Raw genomic sequence first — 21,144 nt, forward strand, 5'->3', positions numbered from 1 at the left:
TATATTTTGATTTCAATGTTTCACATATTGAGAATCCACAAGGATTCATCGTCTTTCCCTGTGAATTTCATTTAATGTTGGAAGATAAGTTAGAAAATGCCAGTTCATAGTCAGAAAACCGAAGGCTGAAATTCCACAATAAATTCTTGTTGATATTTAGAGCTGGGTTGGACTGTTTTCAGCAAATCTTTTATGAACTAAGGACCCAGAAAAGTAAAACCTTTCTTTATAGAATAAGCATGCTATGACATGAACTATGCATACCAATGTAAAGACGAAAGGCCGTTACTGGTCAGTTTTCAGCCCGCCAATACAGTATCTTTTGCTCTCATCTCCATGTCCACTCAGGAGTGGATTATTGATTTTTACTTGTGGTGATTTCAATAGTTGAAAATTTGTTAAATATGCACCATTAAATTACAATATAAACTGGAAGTATATAGATATTTACTGGGTCCTCCACACCTGTGTTGTTAATAATAATAACTATTTGTTTTTACAACCTTTATGACGAAAAAGTTAAATCACAGACACAGTAGTAATAGTAATGGTACCAGTAGTAGTAGGAGGAGGAGTAGGAAGAGTGGCAGTAGTTGTAGTATTTGTGCTTTTTCGAAGCAACTAATAACAGGTAACCTGCCCTCCTGCAGTTGAGACCACTCATCTGGGTGCAGTACCTGTTATTCCGCAAAGGCTCTAGACCAATCAGATGGCACGCAGGACGTTTGCGCAACTGCATGACGTAGGACGTTTGAGTTGAGACTTGTATGATACGGTAATGAGATGACAAGCCCAACGTTACTCATAATTTCCACGAGAAATAGATGAGAACAGGGAATTCAAGGGAAAGGTAAGATATAGTCGTATAATCGCATCGTTACTTGACCATGGATACTTATTCGTATTGTCATATTCCACTAAAGAGCAGCGAACTTAACAGTTAGCGTCATGATATTAGCTAACTTACTATGACAACAACATTGCTTCCGGTGAAACTAGAGTCCCTGCCGTAGCTATCGCTAGTTGTTGTGACTTCATTCTGTTGTTTTTAAAGTATATATGTGTTCATTAATTTTACTATAGCTGTAACGTTGTCGCAGCAGTTGACGAAATGACTAACCTCAGCTAGCTGCCCAACTAGCTAGGCTAAATACCTGCTGGCTAAATAGAAACTAAGCAATCAGCAAAATTGGGAGCTAGCTAACATTAGCTGATCAGGAAGCTTACAGGGTTCATTAAAGCAAAGACAGCAGATTGTAGCACATATCAGGTGCTTTCAGCACATGGCACAGGAAAGGAGGCAGAATTTAAGCAGGTGAATGCCGTTCATTTCTGAGCTACTGTTGTTCGTGTTTGAAGGGGCATCTGTTGACAACACTCCCTCCTAACGTCATGCGTTTCTGATATGGGCGTATTATATCTATAATATGTACATAGACAGAGTTTTGGCTACAGAGCAGCTGGCAGATGTTCTGTGTTTTTCTAAAGGACAATTTACAAGGTGGGCGTTGGATGTGATGCATTAGACCTGGTCCCTCTGGTCAACAGACTATTTCCACTAACTCAACTAGAAATCCTAACTAACTGTATGCAATTAACTATTCATATTTAGTGAAAGTAATTGTCTGATGTGATGCATTTTCTTATAATACAGGTTACTATGTTACTGAGAATAAAAAGGCACTTTTTTAGGCTGTTGTTTAGTTCTAGCACCTGGCTGTGGGTTGGGGTAGTTGTGACATATGACCTTATTATAATCTTGCAACTGCCCTTCTTTATTTACTGTCAGTAGTCAGAGTGTCAGAGTATGGTTTATGTCCTTGTAGACATTTGAATTCCATGTGAAATAGTTGACTGAAAGAATTTATTGAATTGAATTTATTTTACTGTTAGTACTATTTGTAGTCAAAGTTGGATTACAAACTGGTCAAAGCTGGGAGCTGTCTTTGGGACCCAGATTCTCACATGCTACATATCTCAAAATAAGGCTGTCCCCCCCCCCCCCCCCCCCCCCACCACCACCACCACACACACACACACACACACACACATTCACTCAACAATGTTGTATGGCAACGGGTGTACTGGTTGGTTCAGTTCTTGAATCCACTGCTGTGCTTGGTAATGACAGACTACATGCACCCACTGACAGGTTAATCCACCTGCGCTTTTAGCTCCAGGTAGACTTGGATGCTTTTTCTACTTCTCCAAGTCATAACAAGGCTATGGGAGTGACATTAAGTGACAATTTGGTGTTTCACTTGAACTCAGATGTGTCTATGTTTTGTTATTTTAAGGTTCTTCTATACTGTATATGAGATTTTCAACATTAATAAAGCAACTAACAACTATTTGCTTTGTAAAGATATAGTGGAGTAATGGCGTCCTAATGTCACACTCCCTCTGTGTGTCTTGTAATCTGAGCTTCTCTGTTCTTTGTTTTGGTAGCTGGTGCGACATCAAGTGGCAGAAAATGTCATATAGAAGCTTTAATTTTCCAGCCTGACAGTGCTAATAGAATAGCACCCATCCATAAAAGCCTCTTCACAGTAGTCAGTACAGGAACTTTGATATAACCACAGAGTGTTAATCGAATGTGCAACGGCCACAGCTCTCGGAACTGGTGTCCAGTTAGCGTGACACTGTGAATTTAATAAGTGGCCTCTGAATGCCGCATGCAGATGATAATCAACCAGTCACTTGTTCTCAAATTGTCCTCACTACTCACAAGACCTTCTTTTCTCTCTCTCTGTCTTTGTACCACATCCAGGTTGCTGTTCAGATGAGGAGGGCTTGCCTGGTTGACCTCGTTTGTTGCCCTCTGTTGCCATGGCAACACCCTATTTTCCCACATTCATGATCCTCCTTTCCCTGTCATCCTTCACCCTCTTGGTTCTGAGCCTCCTGCCCACTGTTTCCCCATCCATTCCCTTTTCTTCGTCCTCTCCTCCATCACCTTGGCCGTCGCCATCCTGCGGCCTGGGTCAGTCCTGGGCTGTCCAGCTCCACGCTGGCCCACATCATGAGGAAGAAGACGGTGAACAGGGCTTTGTACACCTGGATATGATAGCTAACAGGGTACAGAACTTCATGAACACTTTCTGCTGATACAATTTAATCTTAAGATATGGTTTGAACAAAACTCAGGGGTTTATTTCCCTGTTTTTCCTGACATTTTCATATTAAAATATAATTTTGGAGGGCTACATCATTTGGTTTTCTTGGTACTGATGGCGAGACTATGATTCTTGATACTGGTACCTTTGGTAGTGCCTTTTTTCTTTCTTTTCTTTTCCGTTTCAGTTTTCTTTCTCTAAGTATGCCTAACACAGTCATTTAACTTTTTTCAGTCCAACAGATATTTTAGTTTTTTGTTTAATGCTTTCCATTTGTATCCTATTTTCTGTGACAACCCATTTCTCCACTAGGATCATTGAAGTTTCACCTAATCTGTTTCAAAGTTGCCAAGGTCAGGGAAGCATGCTAGAATACTTTTAGAAGTATTGTCCTAAATAAATGTGGTCTTATCAAAAGTATTCTCCACATGCCAGGTAGCAGAGCAGGCTGGGCTGCAGAACCAGGGCCAGATTGGACAGCTGGAAGGCCACTACTTGATGTGTTCTGTCCAGCCTGGACATGGATCTGTTTGGAGCAAGGATGTCCATCCTGGGGACGTCTTAGCATCCCACCCTCATGTCCTGTGGCACTCCCAGGAGAGAGTGCTTAGCCGCTCGAAGAGATCAATGGCCTTCAACGACCCCAGCTACCCTCAACAGTGGCACCTGGTGAGAATTTTAGGCTATTGTGTATCTATTGTACCGTCGTGCTCACTTACTTGTTGTCTGGTCGTAAGTGTTATATTAGATGAGTGCCTTAATTTAACTTAATGGCTGTCAGATAAAATAATTGACATGTAATATTCATCACTATTTATTTATTTATTTTAACTTTATGCACTGTAGAAGCAGTCTAATCAGCAGCCAGTCAGGTGCCTATTTTACACAGAGCCATTTTGTGTTTTAATTTACTTTTTCGTGCTTTGATTTACTCTGAGTTCTGATTCAGAGAAGAAGTATGATTTGTGACTCACAAGTCAGTATCTTGGCCTCACGTCTCTCCCTCTGCACTTTCCCTTTCACTTCACTAGAGAAGACTTTTGGCTTTGTCCTGTAGAATGTCCACACCTGTTACAAACCATATCCTGTTATTTTCCACTGGTGAAAATGCCTTTGGGAATGACGAGTTAAATTACTAAGGAGCATAGACAATCAGTTTGAAAGGGGCTTTCATCTAGCCAAAGCATTTAGATGTTGCCTTTTTAAAAAAGAGGGATGCCCAATGAAAGAGGAACCAAGTAAAAAGCTGTTTTCCGATTAAGATGTTTTTTTCTGTGGCAAAGTGATAGTTGTGGTAATTAATCTTTATCTTTTCAATCAGTCACATGAGTCTAATTATATCTGTTAAATGGCTGTGTCAAATACACAGGAGCATCGTCAGAGAGCAGGGCAGACAACTTCTCTTGAAAAGTCATGCTGTTGTCTCAAGTGAGAATGAGGTGCAGGTGGCAAAGCATAAATATATCACACAAATGCAGATGGTGTGCATTCATTTTTAGACTGATATTTGTTGCTTTATTTGTGGTCTTATAACCATGTTTTCCACACACGATGTTGTACTCAAGTACTCCATAAGGCTTCTTTCAATTAGACCTGGGACGGTGTTTAAATGACTCCGTTCCCCGTGATAATCCTGTTTGCATGATTACAATAGGTTATCACATTTCCCACATGCAAAGGTTTACATATGAAGTGGGAGAATAACATTAACAGTGGTTAGTGTTTGATGTTTGCAGAGGCAACGACATGAATGTGGTTATTTTGCAGCAGCCTGCAGCTGGTTGTACATGATTTAGGATTATACAGTAGACGCTGCAGATAGAACACATAGATCACCTCTGCTGCCCTTAAACGGCTGCAGAGGTTTGATCAACTACAGATGGAGACTTTAATGCAGTTTTAAAGCAGCTGAGGGCACAGATACTGTTTAGCATCAGCCATTTATGTTGAACTCAGCACAGACCACTTTACAGGCATTCTGGTAACAGTTTATATTAGACGTGTATTTAAATCTTAATGTCCCTCCTGGTTGCACAGTGTGTGTCCTGTGGATACAACATCAGACAAACAAAGTGCATTTTTTTAACATAAGGAAAATACTTTGAACGTGCTTATGCAAGTATTTGTGCTCTCTCTTTACATGACTTCAACCGTTCTTTACTCCGCTTGTTTCTTGCAGCACAATGACCTCAATAAGGGTATGGATATCAACGTGACAGGGGTGTGGGAGCGCAACATCACTGGCAGAGGAGTCACAGTGGTGGTGGTAGATGATGGGGTGGAACACACCCACCAGGACATCCAGCCCAACTATGTGAGTCAAACCTAACTCCAGTCTACAACCCTGATCCCCAGAAAGTTGGGACAAACTAACTGTGTTTACCAACAACAGTTTTACAAAGTGTTTCCTCAGCTAATGTAGTAATATCCATCATACAATGGTGTTTCACAAAGTGGTGAACCTCGACCCACCCTTGCTTGGGAACGACCGAGCCTTTTGAGGATGCTCCTTTAATACCCAATCATGATACTATCACCTGTTACCAAAGAACTTGTTTACCTGTGGAATGTTTAAAACGGGTGTTTATGAACATTCCACAACAAGAGCTTGATTAATTGATCAGTCGATGGAAAGAACATTTGTTGCCAAATACTTTGATAATCCAATAATTGTTTAACTCACTTTTCGAGCAAAAAAGTCAAACATCTGCTTGTTCCAGCTTCTTAAATGAAAGGATTTGCTGCTTCTCTTTGATATTAATGATAGTAAATGAAGAGTATTTCAGCTTGGTTGGACAAAAGAAGCAATTTCAGGACGTCAGTTTGGACTCTGGGAAATTGTGATGAGCAATTTTTTTTAAAAAATTTATAGACTAAACAATTATTGATAGATGTGAAAATAACCTGCAGATTAATCGGTAATGAAAATAATTGTCAGTTGCAGCCCTATCCATAATTCTGAGTCTATTGTTGCCCCTGTCCTATCCAGTTTGAAATGTGTTGCTGGCATCAAATTCAGAATCAGCATATATTTACAGTTGATATATCTGTAAGTACATATATCCAAGTTGATTTGGTGGAACATTAAATTATATAAGACATTAAATTGTCTTTGTGATGTTTTTAACTGGAATTGGGTTTGTATGATCAGTTGATTGTAGGTACTTTTTGTACCTACCCTTGAACTGTGTGTCTAAATGTCATGGCTGAACTTTTAAAAAACAAAAAAGGAATGAAACCATTTCCCAGTTAGACAGTGTTCATTACCATTTGTCACCTGTGCGGCTTACATATAGTATCCGCTCTGCCTGCCTTTACTGTACTTTAAGTAGAGTTGTGCACTTTCTTCAGGAGAGAAAACTTAACTTAAGAGGATGTCACAGCAAAGAGCAAGCAGGGTTTCACTCTGAATACACAGCTTCAGATTTATGGCACAAACAAGGAAAAAGGAATAAAATGTAAAGTAGAGGCAGAAAAGGTGACTAAACTAACTCTCTTCAAATTCAGTAGTGAGCGCAGTGAATGTGTTGTGAGAGTTTTACCAAGCAGTATCATTTTTTTTGTGTCAGGACTGCACCTAATTTGAATGGGATGCAACAATAGTTTTTCAATTGTTTATTAATTTTTCCCTCTCAGAGTCCAGAGGGCAGTTACGACCTGAACTCCAATGACCCAGACCCAATGCCTCACCCAGACATCCGCAGCGACAACCACCACGGGACGCGATGTGCCGGCGAGATCGCAGCCGTTCCCAACAACAGCATCTGTGCCGTAGGAGTTGCCTACGGCAGCAAGGTAGCAGGTACAGACGAGAAAATTTAATTTGGAACTGGATGTCCCAGTGATAAAACCACTGAGGCAGAAGCTGACACTGTGGCTAAATGTGTTTGATGAAACGTCCCTCGCTTGTTGCTTTCTGTTCAGGTATCAGAGTCCTGGACGGCCCGCTGACAGACAGCCTGGAGGCCATTGCCTTCAACAAGCACTACCAGGTCAATGACATCTACAGCTGCAGGTAACAAATGTGTCTCTTTCTGGTTCTATTAGGGGTTTCCAGGAGAAGAGTGGCATTTATAAACAGTAAAAAATATCATAGATGTGTCTGTGTGCATGCGTGTCTTGATTCCAGAGGTCTTTGACAGCCTTTGTTTGTTTACTTACTATTTAAGGTTTGTATTTCCTGTGATTTGGTGAAATATTTTTCCATGCCATAATACCTTGCTGTGAAAGTCTGGCTCAGATTCTGATTTAGACTCTTCTTTCCTCTAGTTGGGGTCCAGATGACGACGGACACACTGTAGATGGACCCCATCCCCTGGGCAAGGTAAGAGAAGGACAGTTTGTGTTGAGCGCTGTTTTTGTCCTGCAGGGGGCAGTGCACTGCAACGGATCAGTTAAAGAGCAGCATGCATGTAGAAATCACTCAAAGTACAGTTAGTTCACTAGGTTGATTTGTTTTATGTTTCCTTCACAGGCGGCGCTGCAGCACGGGGTGATTGCAGGCCGCCGAGGCTTCGGCAGCATCTTTGTGGTTGCCAGTGGCAATGGAGGTCAATACAATGACAACTGCAACTACGACGGCTACGCCAACTCCATTTACACCATCACAATCGGTAAGACACACAGATTATCAGGTGTTTGAGTGTCTGCCTCTGTAGGTTCATTTGTGTTTTGGGTGTGGACATGTGCGCATGGGGCCATAAATGATGTGTGTGTGTGTGTGTGTGTTGCAGGTGCGGTTGATGAGAAAGGCAGGATGCCATTCTACGCTGAGGAATGTGCGTCCATGCTGGCTGTCACCTTTAGCAGCGGAGGGAACAACCTGAGGCACATTGTAGGTCTTACCAAAACATGCGCGTAAACACATGCACAATCTTGTACTTCTATCTTTGTGAGGACCCTCATTGGCATAACCATCACAACAACCTGCTTAACCTTTAACCTTACCCTAACCTCACCTTTACCCTCAAACCCTTAAAGCCCTTTAAAACTCTGTTGAACTGTAGGGACCGGCCAACATGCCCTCACTTTTCAAAAATGTCCTCACTCTGTTGGTTAAAAATGTGTTCCGGTCCTCATTATGCAGGAAGTACAAGTACAGACAAACACACACACACAATGGATGACTTTTCAGAGAATAGATAAATAGTTGTGTATGGACCTACAGGAAAGCAGGAAGTCAATGATGAGCTAGTCTTTGGAAAAAGACATTAATAGATTATGTCATTATATTGTAGAGTCGGTCCAATCACAATGAGTTAAGGAGCCTCCACACAAACCTATTGGATTTGGTTCAAACAAACTCTGACACTGTACTGAGACCACCTGAAAACGAGGCACTGGGTCTGGTTCATGTTGGACTCTGATACAGTTTGTTTGTAGTGTTAATGCAAGACAGACCAACCACAGTGTTCTGTTATCGTATCGTAGATATGTGATTTTAGCATAAATTCAAAAGCTAGACCAATAAACCTATCTGCTTGACCAGGAAGTGTCCAGAAAATAGTCATCTAAATGATCTGCATAAGGGAAGTCCACATGTAAGATCTGCCAGCATCTCTTTACTGTTCAGCTGGAGGAGAAGTTTTTCAAATTCATTGAAAACTGAGTATAACAATATAACAGGAAACAACTACATGAAGTTTCTCTTTCTCTTGAATCCTATAGATACTATACTCCACAACATGACATGTAAAATAAAATATCTAAAGTTTAAGTGGTCTACAAGTTTTGAATTTAGTGATTCTGACAAATGTTTGACGCTCATGAAAGAGCAGTTCCACATGAGGAGAAGCAGACTATTTTCATCCGGTGACAGGAGTAAGGGCCTACTGAAGCCACTGACCTCTATTTGCTGCTGTTTGTGGGTGTCACCATGGCAACAGAGTTTGGACCAGGGATGTCATCGCCTGGGGGAGAAGAGCTTAGCCAGGATATGCTTTCTCTGGAGAAGACTGATCCACCAATGACCACAGTAGACTCTCAGGCCAAGTGCTCACCACACAGTGCACATTAGTGTATTATTCTGGCGAACCCATTTAGAGTTTACCGAGAACGGCTGCCTTCATTGATGCATTTTGTCATGGGGCTCTGAGTCCGTACAGCCTGGAAAAGTCACAAAATATGAAATTTCACAATTGGTTATAGATGTTTCAAGTTTGAGATCTGTAAAATAGACAGCAGCTTGTGGATCTTATTTGTCCCGTCATACGTTTTTGTTGATTGCTTGAGGTTATTCAAGGGACTAATTTGTTGATGATGTAAGCACTAAGAAATAACTGTTGCTAACCAAAACATGACACATGATTCTATATTCAGCCATTTTTCCAAAGAGATTCAGTGTTTCTAACTGAATATAAGGTGACTCTTACTGAAGGACATTATAAACCCACACATGTGTAGCATGTTAACTTACAGAGCTTTACTCCTGATGATGCCTGTATACTCTCACTAGAGCTGCAACAATTAATCAATTAGTTGTTAACTTTTCAATTATCAGCCTACATTTTTGATAACTGATGAATTGGTTTGAGTATTTCTTTCTTTTTTTTCTTGTTACATTTTTTTTTCTTCTTTTTTTTGTCAAAATCCTCTGATTCCAACGTGTTATGTGTGAATATTTTCTTGTTTCTTTACTCCTCTATGACAGTAAACTGAATATATTTAGGTTCTGGACAAAACAAGACAAAACAAGACATTTGAGCACATCATCCTGGGCTTTGGGAATTTTGGGACATTTTTACTTTTTTAAAAAAAAAAATGTTTTTGGACATTTTACAGACCAAACAATGTAGATTAGTCAAGAAAACTTGTGAGTTGTAGCCCTAATTATCACCACATAGACAGCTGCTCCGGATGCCCTGCTTGGTAACCTACTGCATGCACAACACTGCACACATAGAAGCTCCAAACCTTCTGAACAGCTGTCAGGAAAGACCCACATGTCGTCCACATGTGAACACAGAGATCTGGGAATTCCTCAGCCCACATCGCTGTGGTCCTTCTGTCAGACAGGCTGTCACTTATGTGTGTAGCAGTGGGTGGTGTACATGGAAGATACTGTATATGACGCATGTTTGCAGTTGAGCACCTGCATATGGATGGACTTGAATGTCCACTACGTCCCATAAACACACTGATGAGAGACAAAGCTGTAAAACCAATATATGGTCTCTTTTCACTTGCTCATAAAGTTAATCTTCTCTAAAAATCTACCTACCTCCTTTTTGGTCACCAGTCTTCATCAGGATTTCTAACTCCTCTACATTTCCATTCTGTCTATACACTCTTTTTCTCTTCAGTCCCTTCACCTCTTTAAAAGCTGAACCTCTCCGAGGCTTTAAGCTGTGTCACAAACAGTGTTGAACTCTGGCCACCCACAGTAAAGATGTCACTTTGTCCTGATGGTTCTAAGACGCTGGCACCTGATGAAGTGTTTAGTTACAGAGCCTCCATGCTCAAGACTTGGATAGTTTGTGTTGAATGTATACCCTGTGGAAGGCCTGTGTTCACTCTGCTAATGTACACTTACATATGTGAGTATTTGGCCTCCTGCCAGAGCTGTTACCACCCTCGCACTGTTTGTACTGTACATGAATCTCCATGGTCGTATCCTCCACACTCAGCCCATCTGTCTGTCTCTGCAGGTGACGTCAGACTGGTCTATGCAGCAGGGCACCGGCTGTACGGTACACCACACTGGCACATCTGCTGCGGCCCCCCTGGCGGCAGGAATGGTAGCCCTCATGCTGCAGGTCCGTCCCTGCCTCAGCTGGAGGGACGTCCAGCACATCATCACCTTCACCGCCACCAAGGTAGGCCTGGCTGCATTATTAATTGTTGTTAACAGGTCTGTGTGTGTACTTTTTAATTCACTTCAAACTTGTGTCAGAGCTGTGCAGGAAAAACTATTGCACTGACAATCGTGCCCCGGGGTTAGGTTGGTCTAACAAGCGTGATAGAAAACTTGACAGGGGAACCTTTAAGTCTGACATTTGTTTTCATTTTTTGATTGATCAGCTGTTTATTTCTCTTTTAATTTTCTTGATTAACTGATGATTTTTCTTTAAAATTAAAAAAAAAATTAAGATGTGAGATCTAGGTGATGATTTCTAAATGCTTGGATTTGATAGTTTTGTCCAACAAACAGTCCAAAACCCAAAGATATTCCATTTACAATGACGAAATGATAGAGAGAAGCTGGGAAGTTAAAAGAATAAATTACTTTGTCAGTCCGCTTATCAATTAATTGATTATTTCAGCACTACTGGTACCATCGTTGTATACTGTTCACTGTATTCCAGGAGATAACATGCTGCATTTAGCTTAATTTTCTAACAAGGATTTAAATGAGAAGATACTAGAAGAAGGAGATGAAGAGGAAGATGAAGAAGATACTACTCTCATATCTTGCAACAGCCAACAGCCAGTTAGCTTTACTGAACTGCATAAAGACTGGAAACAGGGGGAAACAGCTACCCTGGCTAAATTTTTCCACCAGCATCTCTAAAACTCAGTAATGAACACATTTTCACCCAATCCCAATACACCCCTTGCCCTCCAACACTTAGCATGACAGCAAATCGTAAATTTCTGGTCATGTCTGTTTACGTAAATGCCATTGATGACTACAGATGATGGATAAGGGTTTTGTGGGGGCCCTTAAAAAATAAGGGGTAGGGGTAACACTCTTGCTTTGTTTTGAATTTATATTACTGCATAAGTAGTAAAAAAGAAAAGTTAACTTGGCTGTGTGTGTAATCTGTGTATTTAATTCAACAGTGTGACAACAGTGCAGACTGGAAGATGAACGGAGCCGGTTTCTATCACAGCCACCAGCACGGCTTCGGTCTGCTCAATGCATGGAGACTCGTCAATGCTGCCAAGGTCCATGCATACACACACATGAGCAGCTGTAACCACTAGTTGTTTTCATGTTTGACTGATCTATTGATTATTATACGAATGAATCACTTAAACATGACTTCATTATCCCCGTCTCAAGTTTTCTCTCTCCTCTTTCTCAGGCGTGGGAGTCGGTGCCATTCCTCGTGTCCTATCAGAGCTCAGTAATAAAGGAGGAAGCATCCATCTCAACTTATCCCGACGAGTTGATCCGCACCTGGAAAGGTAACTCTGTCTGCTCCTCTCACTCTCTCAGCGCTGTATTGGACAGCTGCTTGTGGAGTTTACACACTGCACTACGACACTGGCTGGCTCCCTCCCTGCCTGCCTGCTCACCAGTCAGTCTGTCTTTCCATATTTGGTAACGTTCTCTTGTTTGTGTGTTCTGCGTCCACATTGAAATACTGGGGGAGACTTTTCCAGATAGCCTCCATTTCTTTCTTTTTTTTCCCTCCTTTTTCTTCATTTTGTTTCCCAAATCTGTCTCTGTATTTAACAACTTCTCTCAGTAGCTTTCATTCCTTTTTCACTTCTCACCTCACTGACTCTCTCATATTCCACTGTCTGTGTATGTGATCTGCGTGTCTTTTTCTTCCTCGCACACACCTTTTCACATAAGCTCATGGTGACCTCAATCTAGCAGAAACGTATCTACTGCCTCATTTCCTCTCCTCCCTCTATCTGTATCTTCCCTCTTTCATGGCCTCGTCACAGTCAGGAGCACAGCCCGAGACAAGCGCGTGTGTTAGTGTGTGTGTGTGATCTCTGCAGCAGGAGTTTCTTCAGGACAAATCAAAAAGTTGCTGACAGTTACACAGTGTGTCTGGGCTTCATTTCAAAAAGAAATTAAATCAAATCAAACTACTATAATACTCATTTTGTCATTTAATCCCCTCTTCAATCAGTCTTTGTCAAATTGCCTACAGGCTTTTTTGTCACTGACAGTTTTCAGGTCTGCCTGTCAAACTACTCAACAGAGTTTGTTGTTGTAGTTTCTATGTGTTTTGGCTGCCTTATTGGCTAATGCGCTGCCCCTTAAGCATTTCAGACTGCTGGCTTCCCATGTGAACACAGTGGCCACGAATGTGTGTTTATGCACAAGCTCGGAGTGATTGGCTTTGGCCTAATAATGACCATGGTACTGGCAGTGCATGCCGGTGGGAAGTGGGTTAAATTGTTTTAGGAAAAGGTGCGGCAGTTGGACAAGTATCTGTGTGTTTGCGATTGAAAGACCTGTGTGTGTTCGCACAGATGGTTTCAGGTTATTGTGAAGTAAAGGAAAGCAAAGGAAAAAGATGAAAAAAAAATGGTGAAAAAAAATTGTGACCTGTTCAGCATTCAGCTGGAATTTCTTCTGTAAAGGGGGAAAAACACACATGAGGACAAAATGTTCAGCTACAGTGAGCACTAAGTCCCTCCTCTACTGTCCAAAAGTATGCTCAGAGTTTATGATTGCATATAGAATTTATTTGAGCAGCCAACCCAAATACATTTTTCCCCACCCCAAAAACATTTTGGTACTTTTTTGGATAACTGCTTTTTTTTTCCTTTTACACAGTTTTGCATATACAGATCAAAATGACAGTTACAAATTCAAATGTTTATATACCTCCTCCCTCCCCATGGCAGCATCCCCTTTAACAGCCTCCTTCAATTTGAGCAGTTGACAGTTCAAGTACATGTAATGCAATATTTTAAAAATATGTCGGTGGGTTTGTGGTGCAAAGTTTGCCAGGCAACAGAATTTGGACTCCAATTTTCCCTTACTTGTGACTTAGACATCACTGCATCGTAGTCGAAGTCGGTTTGTGTGTCGTGTCCTTGCCTGTCAACTCTTTGGATACTCAGTCCCTAAAGTGTTGAACAGATGACATTCCCACCTCATGTGTTTATTGCTTCCCAGTGAATCATTTGGCTAATTTTTTCTCAATTTCGACTCTGTACTTATCTAATTTAAAACTCATGCTGGGATAAGAGAACTCTGTAGCAGAACTTTAAATGAAGAAGCTGTTGGTTTGGGTTCTTAGAAGAGTGGAAGTTATTTTTCCATGCATTGCACTAAGATTAACAGTCTTTCTGTCAATGTCCCGGACAAATGAGAAATATTCTGGTCAAATATAAACCGTGTTTATTGATACTGTTTATTCACGGAGACTGCCAATGCTGTCCACCACCAAACCAAAGTGTCAGTATTTGACAACCTGGGAATGAGACTCAACCATCAACTGTCTCTGCTCCGCCTTCGGTACAATTCAAATTTTGCTTATGTTCTCACAAAAAGCGAGTTTCACCACAGGATCATTTGTGTTTATTCACCAGCCAGAATACCTTACTGTACATTAGCTGTAAGCTAGCAAGGAACTACAGACACCAAGTGCGTGTGTCTGTTCATGTTCACTTCAGTCTCTGACTGAATTCAGCACTCACCAGACTCTATGGTTATTTCCCTCAAGTCTCTTCTTTTTCTCCTCTCCGTCATTCATGAGGTTCAGATCATTTCCGCTCCAGTCAGCATTTTACAAGGACGAAGAGAGACAATAGGCTACATTATGACACACGACAGTGGATGTCTGCACCTCTGCGGTTCGCTGCTGCAGAGAAGCAAGAGTGAAGATGAATCCACTTTCTAAACCACAAAAGTAAAAAAAAAAAAAAGCTCTCTTCCAGCCAGTAAACAGCTCCACATCAGAGCAAAACACGGTGTGATTGCAGGTGTTTATTCCTCTAGAAGCCTCAGCTCTACTCTCAGCAGCCAAGCAGTGGCTCTGTCCCTCTGCTCCGCCCTGTCCTTCACACACAACACTCTCCAAAGCCCTCCTTTGACATGCTTAGGAGATTTACATGAGTCGGACTACCAGATTATGGAAACCCTGGCCTGAACAACAGTTTAGAGTATGTTGCTGATACGAGCCCCCTGAAAGAGAGAGCTCAAATCCAATAGTAATTGTCTTTCTTTAAACTGTAAATAAAATACAGCAAAAGAAAAGCACTGTAAAAGAATTATGCATTCATGGGGAATCATATTGAATACATGACTTTTAATCAGAAATTGAAAAAACTCTGCAGCCAATTTAAAGTATCAGAGCTTTTGACATGCACATGAAGCCTCCACATACCACCACAGTTGAGCCTTTTTTTCCCTGTAGCTCAGCATCAGTGTCAGAAATGCATCTCCAACAAATTATTTCCTTTCCACTTCTCTACCTCTGTTTCTGTCCTTCATTTCCCCTCTCCCTACAGTTACATTTTCTTAATCCCTTCTTTTTTCCTGTCCTCCTTTCCTTTTCCCCTCCACACTTGGCCTTTCTCATTTCACATCCACTGCACTCGCCCTCTCAGTGCATACCCTTCACTTGTCTCCATCTTCTGACCGTCTCTCCCCTCCCCCTTTCTCTGCATCTGTCCCCTGACCGTCTGTCTTTCCTTCCACACCTCTGTTTACACTCCTTGCTCCCTCGTCCCTTTGCGTCCCTCCCTGCCCCGAGGATGTGTGCAGCCCTACATGGTCAGAGAGCACCACGGCCCATTAAGAGTCAGAGCCCAGGAAATACCGGGAAATTACCAGACACTTACAGTGGGAGGTGGTCAGAGAGATCGGCTGATAACAGTTTCAAGGAGAGAAAGTGGAGAAGAAAGATCCAGAATCTGATGGGAGATTGAATTTTCACAGAATTTTTCAATTCCCATTTTTCCCAGCATTTAACTATCTCAGCCTCACCCTGAATTATTCCTTAGCTAGCAACTTGTTTTATGTCCTTATCACATTACATACAACATACAGTAATGTGTAAAATAGTCCTGTAAAAATAAGATGGGTGTTACAAATTCATTTTAAATTGGCATATTTTAAGTATAAAAGTTTTATTATACATATAAGCCTGTGTGTATAATTTTAGAATTGTTATATCATGTTAAGTCCAATTTTGTCTCATTACTACATCGGTCTGAACATATTGCTTCTACAATTTGCAAATATTTTAAAAACAGAGTATCTGCACGTCTTAAAAAGTCTTTGAAAGAATTGAATTCACTCCATCAGACGTAGTGAGCACTGTCACTACGGCTACCTGCCATGTGTCAATTTTAGTCAAAATCTAAATTAAATAATTTATATTTTTCTATATTATTTGTACATTGCTTATCTGGGTAAAAATCACACAATTAAACAAATTACATCTTAAAGGAAGTACTAAACAAAGTGATAGGATAATAATAGATATGTGTCCCTACTAGTTTTCCATCACACTTTAATACTTTGGTGGCTGTGGTTGTTAGTCCGATGTTAATTTGCATCCTATGTGGTATAAACAAGGTCTTTAAAACTCCTAATTTAACTCAGAAACCCTGTTAAATTGTTCACATTCTCACATTTTCCTGACATTGTTCACATTTTCGTTTGTTATCATGAAGGGTCAAATTCTCCCTTTTACAGGCACATGACTACCCTCATTAATTCGGGAAATGATCAAACACACACACACATAGACACACACACTGAACTGCTCTCTCCTCTCCCTCAGTCTCTGCTGCTGACCTGAAGCAGTCTGGAATGGAGACACTGGAGCACGTGGCCGTTAGTGTGACGATAACCCACCCTTGCCGTGGTAACCTAGAGATTGTGTTGGTCTGCCCCAGTGGTATGACATCAATCATCGGGGCACGCCGTGCCATCGACAGGTACAGTACACGCACACACACACACACACACACACACACACACACACACACACATAAATCCATGCATTGGTATTGTTTGGGGAACAGTTAAGCATGAAATTAATATCTATTAAAGCAACTGCAAGGTCATTTCAGTTTGTCCTTGTGGACAAAAGCAATAGTTTTTCCACCACCCTGTGTTGTAAAGATCTGGATCTGGAAAAGTGGTGTCTTTGTGTTTGATACACAGAGACCCAGCAGGTTACCAGGACTGGACTTTCTCCACTGTGCGCTGCTGGGGAGAGAGAGCTATAGGCCAGTACATCCTGAAGATCTCTGACCACAGTAAGACACCGCTCACCTGTCTCTTGTATGGTATTTTGTTTTCTTTGTGACCTCATGTACCTCACCTGTCCACTCTGACCCTTCTCTGTACTCCTGTAGAAGAGCCGTCGTTGGAGCAATGTGTCACTGCGGGAGTGTTGAAGCAGTGGGCTTTGACCCTGTATGGTTCCTCTATGAGCTACAGCGAGGTCAGGGACAGACAGAGGTAAGACATTGCAGCCCTTACTCGCTGCTGTCTGGGAAGTGTTAAGATACTCTGTTGGGTTGAATGTGTGTAGTTTCATTCCTGAGGCCTGTACAACGAAGAAGGATTTAGCATCAGTGAGGTAACTTCAGGATTAACTCAGGGTACATGGTGTCTCATGCTGCACAGCTAATAGATACATATGCATATACATATACATAAAACATACATAAAAGCACCGCCTTCTGACCAGTCAGTCATCTGGAAAATGGCATTATCATTCACAGAGGCTCCTGTGGTGCTCAGTGATCGTGATAGGTCCCCTCCTGTCGTCTTCATTTTGCTTTTTTCCCTGTTGGCTGCAAGCAATGCAAATATAGTATATGTACACTGTAACCTAAATGAAATTATAATGATAGGTTCAGTGTGTTGACAGACATGAAAGATAGAAAGATGTTCTGCTTGCTGATAGGCTATGCATTGATTGACAGGCTGGTGGATGAGGCTATGAGTGGCAGGTATCTGGACAGCAACTTCTCTCTGCCATGCCCTCCAGGCCTGGACATCCCTCCAGAGATTGTCAGCCCCTTCACCTCCAACAGCCTCAAGGTAACCTGTACACAACCAGAATCCAACACCATAAAATGTTTATCATGTCTGTCATCTCTTCTCTCAGCCTGGGTTGTTGTTGTTGTTTTTTTTGTCAGAGTCAAAGGAATTCAGTAACTTAAAATCACAGTTACCTTCCCCACAAGGAAGGGATGGAATTGTATACATTTTCTAATATTTATTTCTGTGAGATATATACCACTACACTATACTAATATACACACTACACTATTAAGGGGAACATTCCTGTCCTGAGTTTAGCTTCAGAGGCAACACTTCATCTCAGGCTGCATTCAAGTCATGCCTGTTTCACTGGGACTGGCAGACCTGAACCCCAGATATTTATGCGTATCCCTGTGACCATAACATCTTATTTGAAGCCTTTACCTAAACATAATTATTGGACCTGAGGAAATGAACGAGGGACACTGGCAGGAATTAAATTCTGCCTCTCTCTGGTGAAAAAAATAATTTTCACCTTCATTCAGGAAGTGAATATGAAAATGTACCATGATTACGGTGTTAAAAGCTAAGTTTGCAATGTTAATTTGTAAAATGTACAAAATACATGCATCTTAATTAGTATTAATGTAAAATACATTAGTAAAGATGCAAACTGATCCAACAGACATCCAGTAATGCTAAGGTAATCTCATCATTCTAACTGCATGCACATAAAAAAATAGTGTGTGGTTAGTGTGGTTAAAGCTGATACAAGAAATTTGTATTTTTTTGTTGGTCCTGGTCGCCCCTGTGGACAAAAGTTAAGTTTGTTTCCTTGACGTACCGTACCACCGAGTACAGAGCAGCTTCTTTCATCAGGCTGTGAGACCTCTTAATTCATCCCCAGCATTCCACCATAAAAAATAGTTTTATGACTTATCCGATCAGAAAACAAATAACTATAATAACCATAAAGAAATAGCCAATCTGCTCACTGATGGTCTTGTTTGCTCATGTGGGTCATATAGAGGCATCAGTATTAAATCGAGACTGTTTCATAACTAGTTAACAGTTCCTTGTCATATGTTTAAAAAAGGAAAATGATCCCTTTAACTAAACCAGGCAGGAATAGTAATCATAGATCATAGTACTTTGACTTGGTCATCAATTTTACTTTCACGTCCTCTCCTCCCACCCTTTTTCTAGCCATCCTTGCTTTTTGTCTGCTACCTCATCCAGACATGTATCCGTCTGTTATCAAGAGAACCCAATGCCTTGTGATTGACCTACTCTGTCTTTCTCTGTCGTCCTCTCCTCCAGTTCCTGCTGTTGCTGGGCTGTTTTGCTCTGTTCTGGTCTCTCTACTACACACTGGAGGTCACACTGGCCCACCTGGACCTCAGGGGCCTCCTCTGTCTGCGCAGGAGACGGGGTGGTCACCGGGCCAGGAGGGGGCACCGAGGCAGAGGAGTAGAGGAGGCTTTGATGGAGGAGCAGGATGGGGAAGAAGAGGAGCGGGACTCAGGGGTGGAGTTGCATGCAGTGCTGGACTCCGAGGCCAAAGAGACGCTTTTGAATGGCGAGCGGCTGGCAACATAGCACTGAGCCAGGGTCTAAAACCTCTCGCTGTCTGTGCTTATGAGACATCTCAGGCTTTTCAACCTCTCCTCCCCACCCACCCATCTCCCAGTCAGACTTTTCTGTGATGGTTGGGGGTCACAGTGTGGACTGCCGCCTGAAGAGCAGACTCTTTGTCCTCATCTGCATTCCCCAAACACGTGGCCTTGTATGACAATCTGTATTTGCGCCGTGACAGTATGGTTAGGAGTGTGTATGTGTGTTCTTGTACACCTGGCCGTCTTGTCTTCAAGAAGAAGAAAAAATGAGCAAAATCCACCAAAGTGAAGATATCTGGTCTTTTCAGGGGCTGTGATTTCTATCAGGATTAAGTTTGGGTTAAAGGAAACACTGGAGAGGGACCTAATAGGGTTTAATACCGGAACAACTGCATGTTTGCATGTGTGAAAGTCTGCATACAGACTTATCTGTATGTAAATGTGTAGCCAGAGACAAACTAACCTTACAGATTGGTGGGATACACTTTATGGACACCTCTAGTGGTCCTTAAACCAAGAGAAAGATAAAAAATATGATGTGCACTATACAGAACAGTATGCGTGTGTGTGAGTGAGCATGTGCTCCCTCAGCCCCATTCACACTGCCCTCTGAGTGCAGGGATCCTGCGCCAATTCTCCGCATCCTCCTCTGTGTGAAAGTTTCACGTTGAAAAAAACACACAGATTGTTCTGTTCTCTGTGAACAAACAAAGGTGGAGAATTGGCGAACCTCCGCTGTGGAGATAATGCGGAGTCTCAGTGTGAAAAGGGCTCTTGAGTGTGTGTGTGCCCTGTGTGTGTGGTGTGGCATGAGTGGGTGTGCTTGTGATGTTCAAGGTCTTCCTTGAAAAAGTGTCCTCAAATGTGAGGCTGCACGACAGTACTGATGTATTTTAAGAATACGGTTTATTTTCTGAGCTGTTATTTGATGCCCTTTATTTTTAAGTCTGGGGTTATTATCTGTGGGTTATCAACCAACTACTGATAAAAACTTGAAGTGGGATTTTCTAGTGTGGGATTTGTATATGTATTTTTTTATGAACTGTAATATATACACAATGTGTGCCTGCGGTACGGATATATATCAACTGTGTTTAATGATTTATACAAAAGGTTTTTAAGAATGTATTAAAGAGTTCTAATTTTTTAATGTAAAGGAGTGTTTGGGGTGAAGTTGGAAACCGTGTTTTGCTGTGCAAGTCACAGGTGAACTGAATGATAATAAAAGACTGTTGACTAAGTATCCTTCAGTGTTGTTCATGTGGTTTTTGAAGCACAGTTTCACACCAAATCACAGCAAAAAAAAAAAAAGATTTACCTTAGGTGATAAAAACAGCAAAGGGATTTAAAAAAAAAAAAAACCCTACATACAGGAGTTTATCAAAATTGAGCTAACTGCTATCGTCGGCATGCTAACATAATACTAACTAATGACTGCTAAAATTTTTAGCATGCTATCATTCACCAATTGGCAGCAATCGCAAAGTACACCTAAAGTTGATGGGAATGTCATAAGATCTGCATGTATTTGGTCATCAACCAAACTATTGGCAGCACAGTATTAACTTTGTATTAAAAGTAAGGTAATTTGCCCTATGTACTGTATATTGAAAGAGTTGCTGTAGTTATACCTGTCTGTAAGAGATCACTTCGTAGTCTAAAGTAAGAGATGATTTTGTGCACAGACACAGAATTGTGGATTTTGTCCACCATTTTTCACATGCCTAATGTGGGCATATGAGTATTGTTTAAAGACACTTTAAAGACAGAT

General features: G+C 41.4%; 1 protein-coding gene across 1 annotated transcript; it reads left to right on the forward strand.

Annotated features, from left to right (window-relative positions):
- The first annotated feature begins 753 nt into the window (after positions 1-753).
- Positions 754-20,616, forward strand: pcsk7 (proprotein convertase subtilisin/kexin type 7). Its single transcript, XM_073486634.1, has 17 exons — positions 754-850; positions 2,771-3,078; positions 3,552-3,785; positions 5,296-5,430; positions 6,753-6,918; positions 7,041-7,131; positions 7,386-7,440; positions 7,591-7,729; positions 7,850-7,950; positions 10,763-10,930; positions 11,898-12,002; positions 12,143-12,245; positions 16,541-16,697; positions 16,927-17,021; positions 17,121-17,226; positions 17,697-17,814; positions 19,078-20,616. The coding sequence occupies exons 2-17, from the start codon at positions 2,830-2,832 to the stop codon at positions 19,354-19,356; spliced, it is 2,301 nt and encodes a 766-aa protein (XP_073342735.1). The 5' UTR covers positions 754-850; positions 2,771-2,829; the 3' UTR covers positions 19,357-20,616.
- The last annotated feature ends 528 nt before the right edge of the window (positions 20,617-21,144 follow it).

This window comes from Pagrus major, chromosome 2 (assembly GCF_040436345.1).
Source record: "Pagrus major chromosome 2, Pma_NU_1.0".
NCBI lineage: Eukaryota > Metazoa > Chordata > Actinopteri > Spariformes > Sparidae > Pagrus > Pagrus major.

Excerpts from the sequence above, each read along its gene's own strand:
- pcsk7 (XM_073486634.1), top strand. The coding sequence starts at position 2,830 with ATGGCAACACCCTATTTTCCCACATTCATGATCCTCCTTTCCCTGTCA. Across the intron at positions 12,003-12,142 it reads GACTCGTCAATGCTGCCAAG|GCGTGGGAGTCGGTGCCATT; the intron begins GTCCATGCATAC and ends CCTCTTTCTCAG. Across the intron at positions 12,246-16,540 it reads GTTGATCCGCACCTGGAAAG|TCTCTGCTGCTGACCTGAAG; the intron begins GTAACTCTGTCT and ends CCTCTCCCTCAG.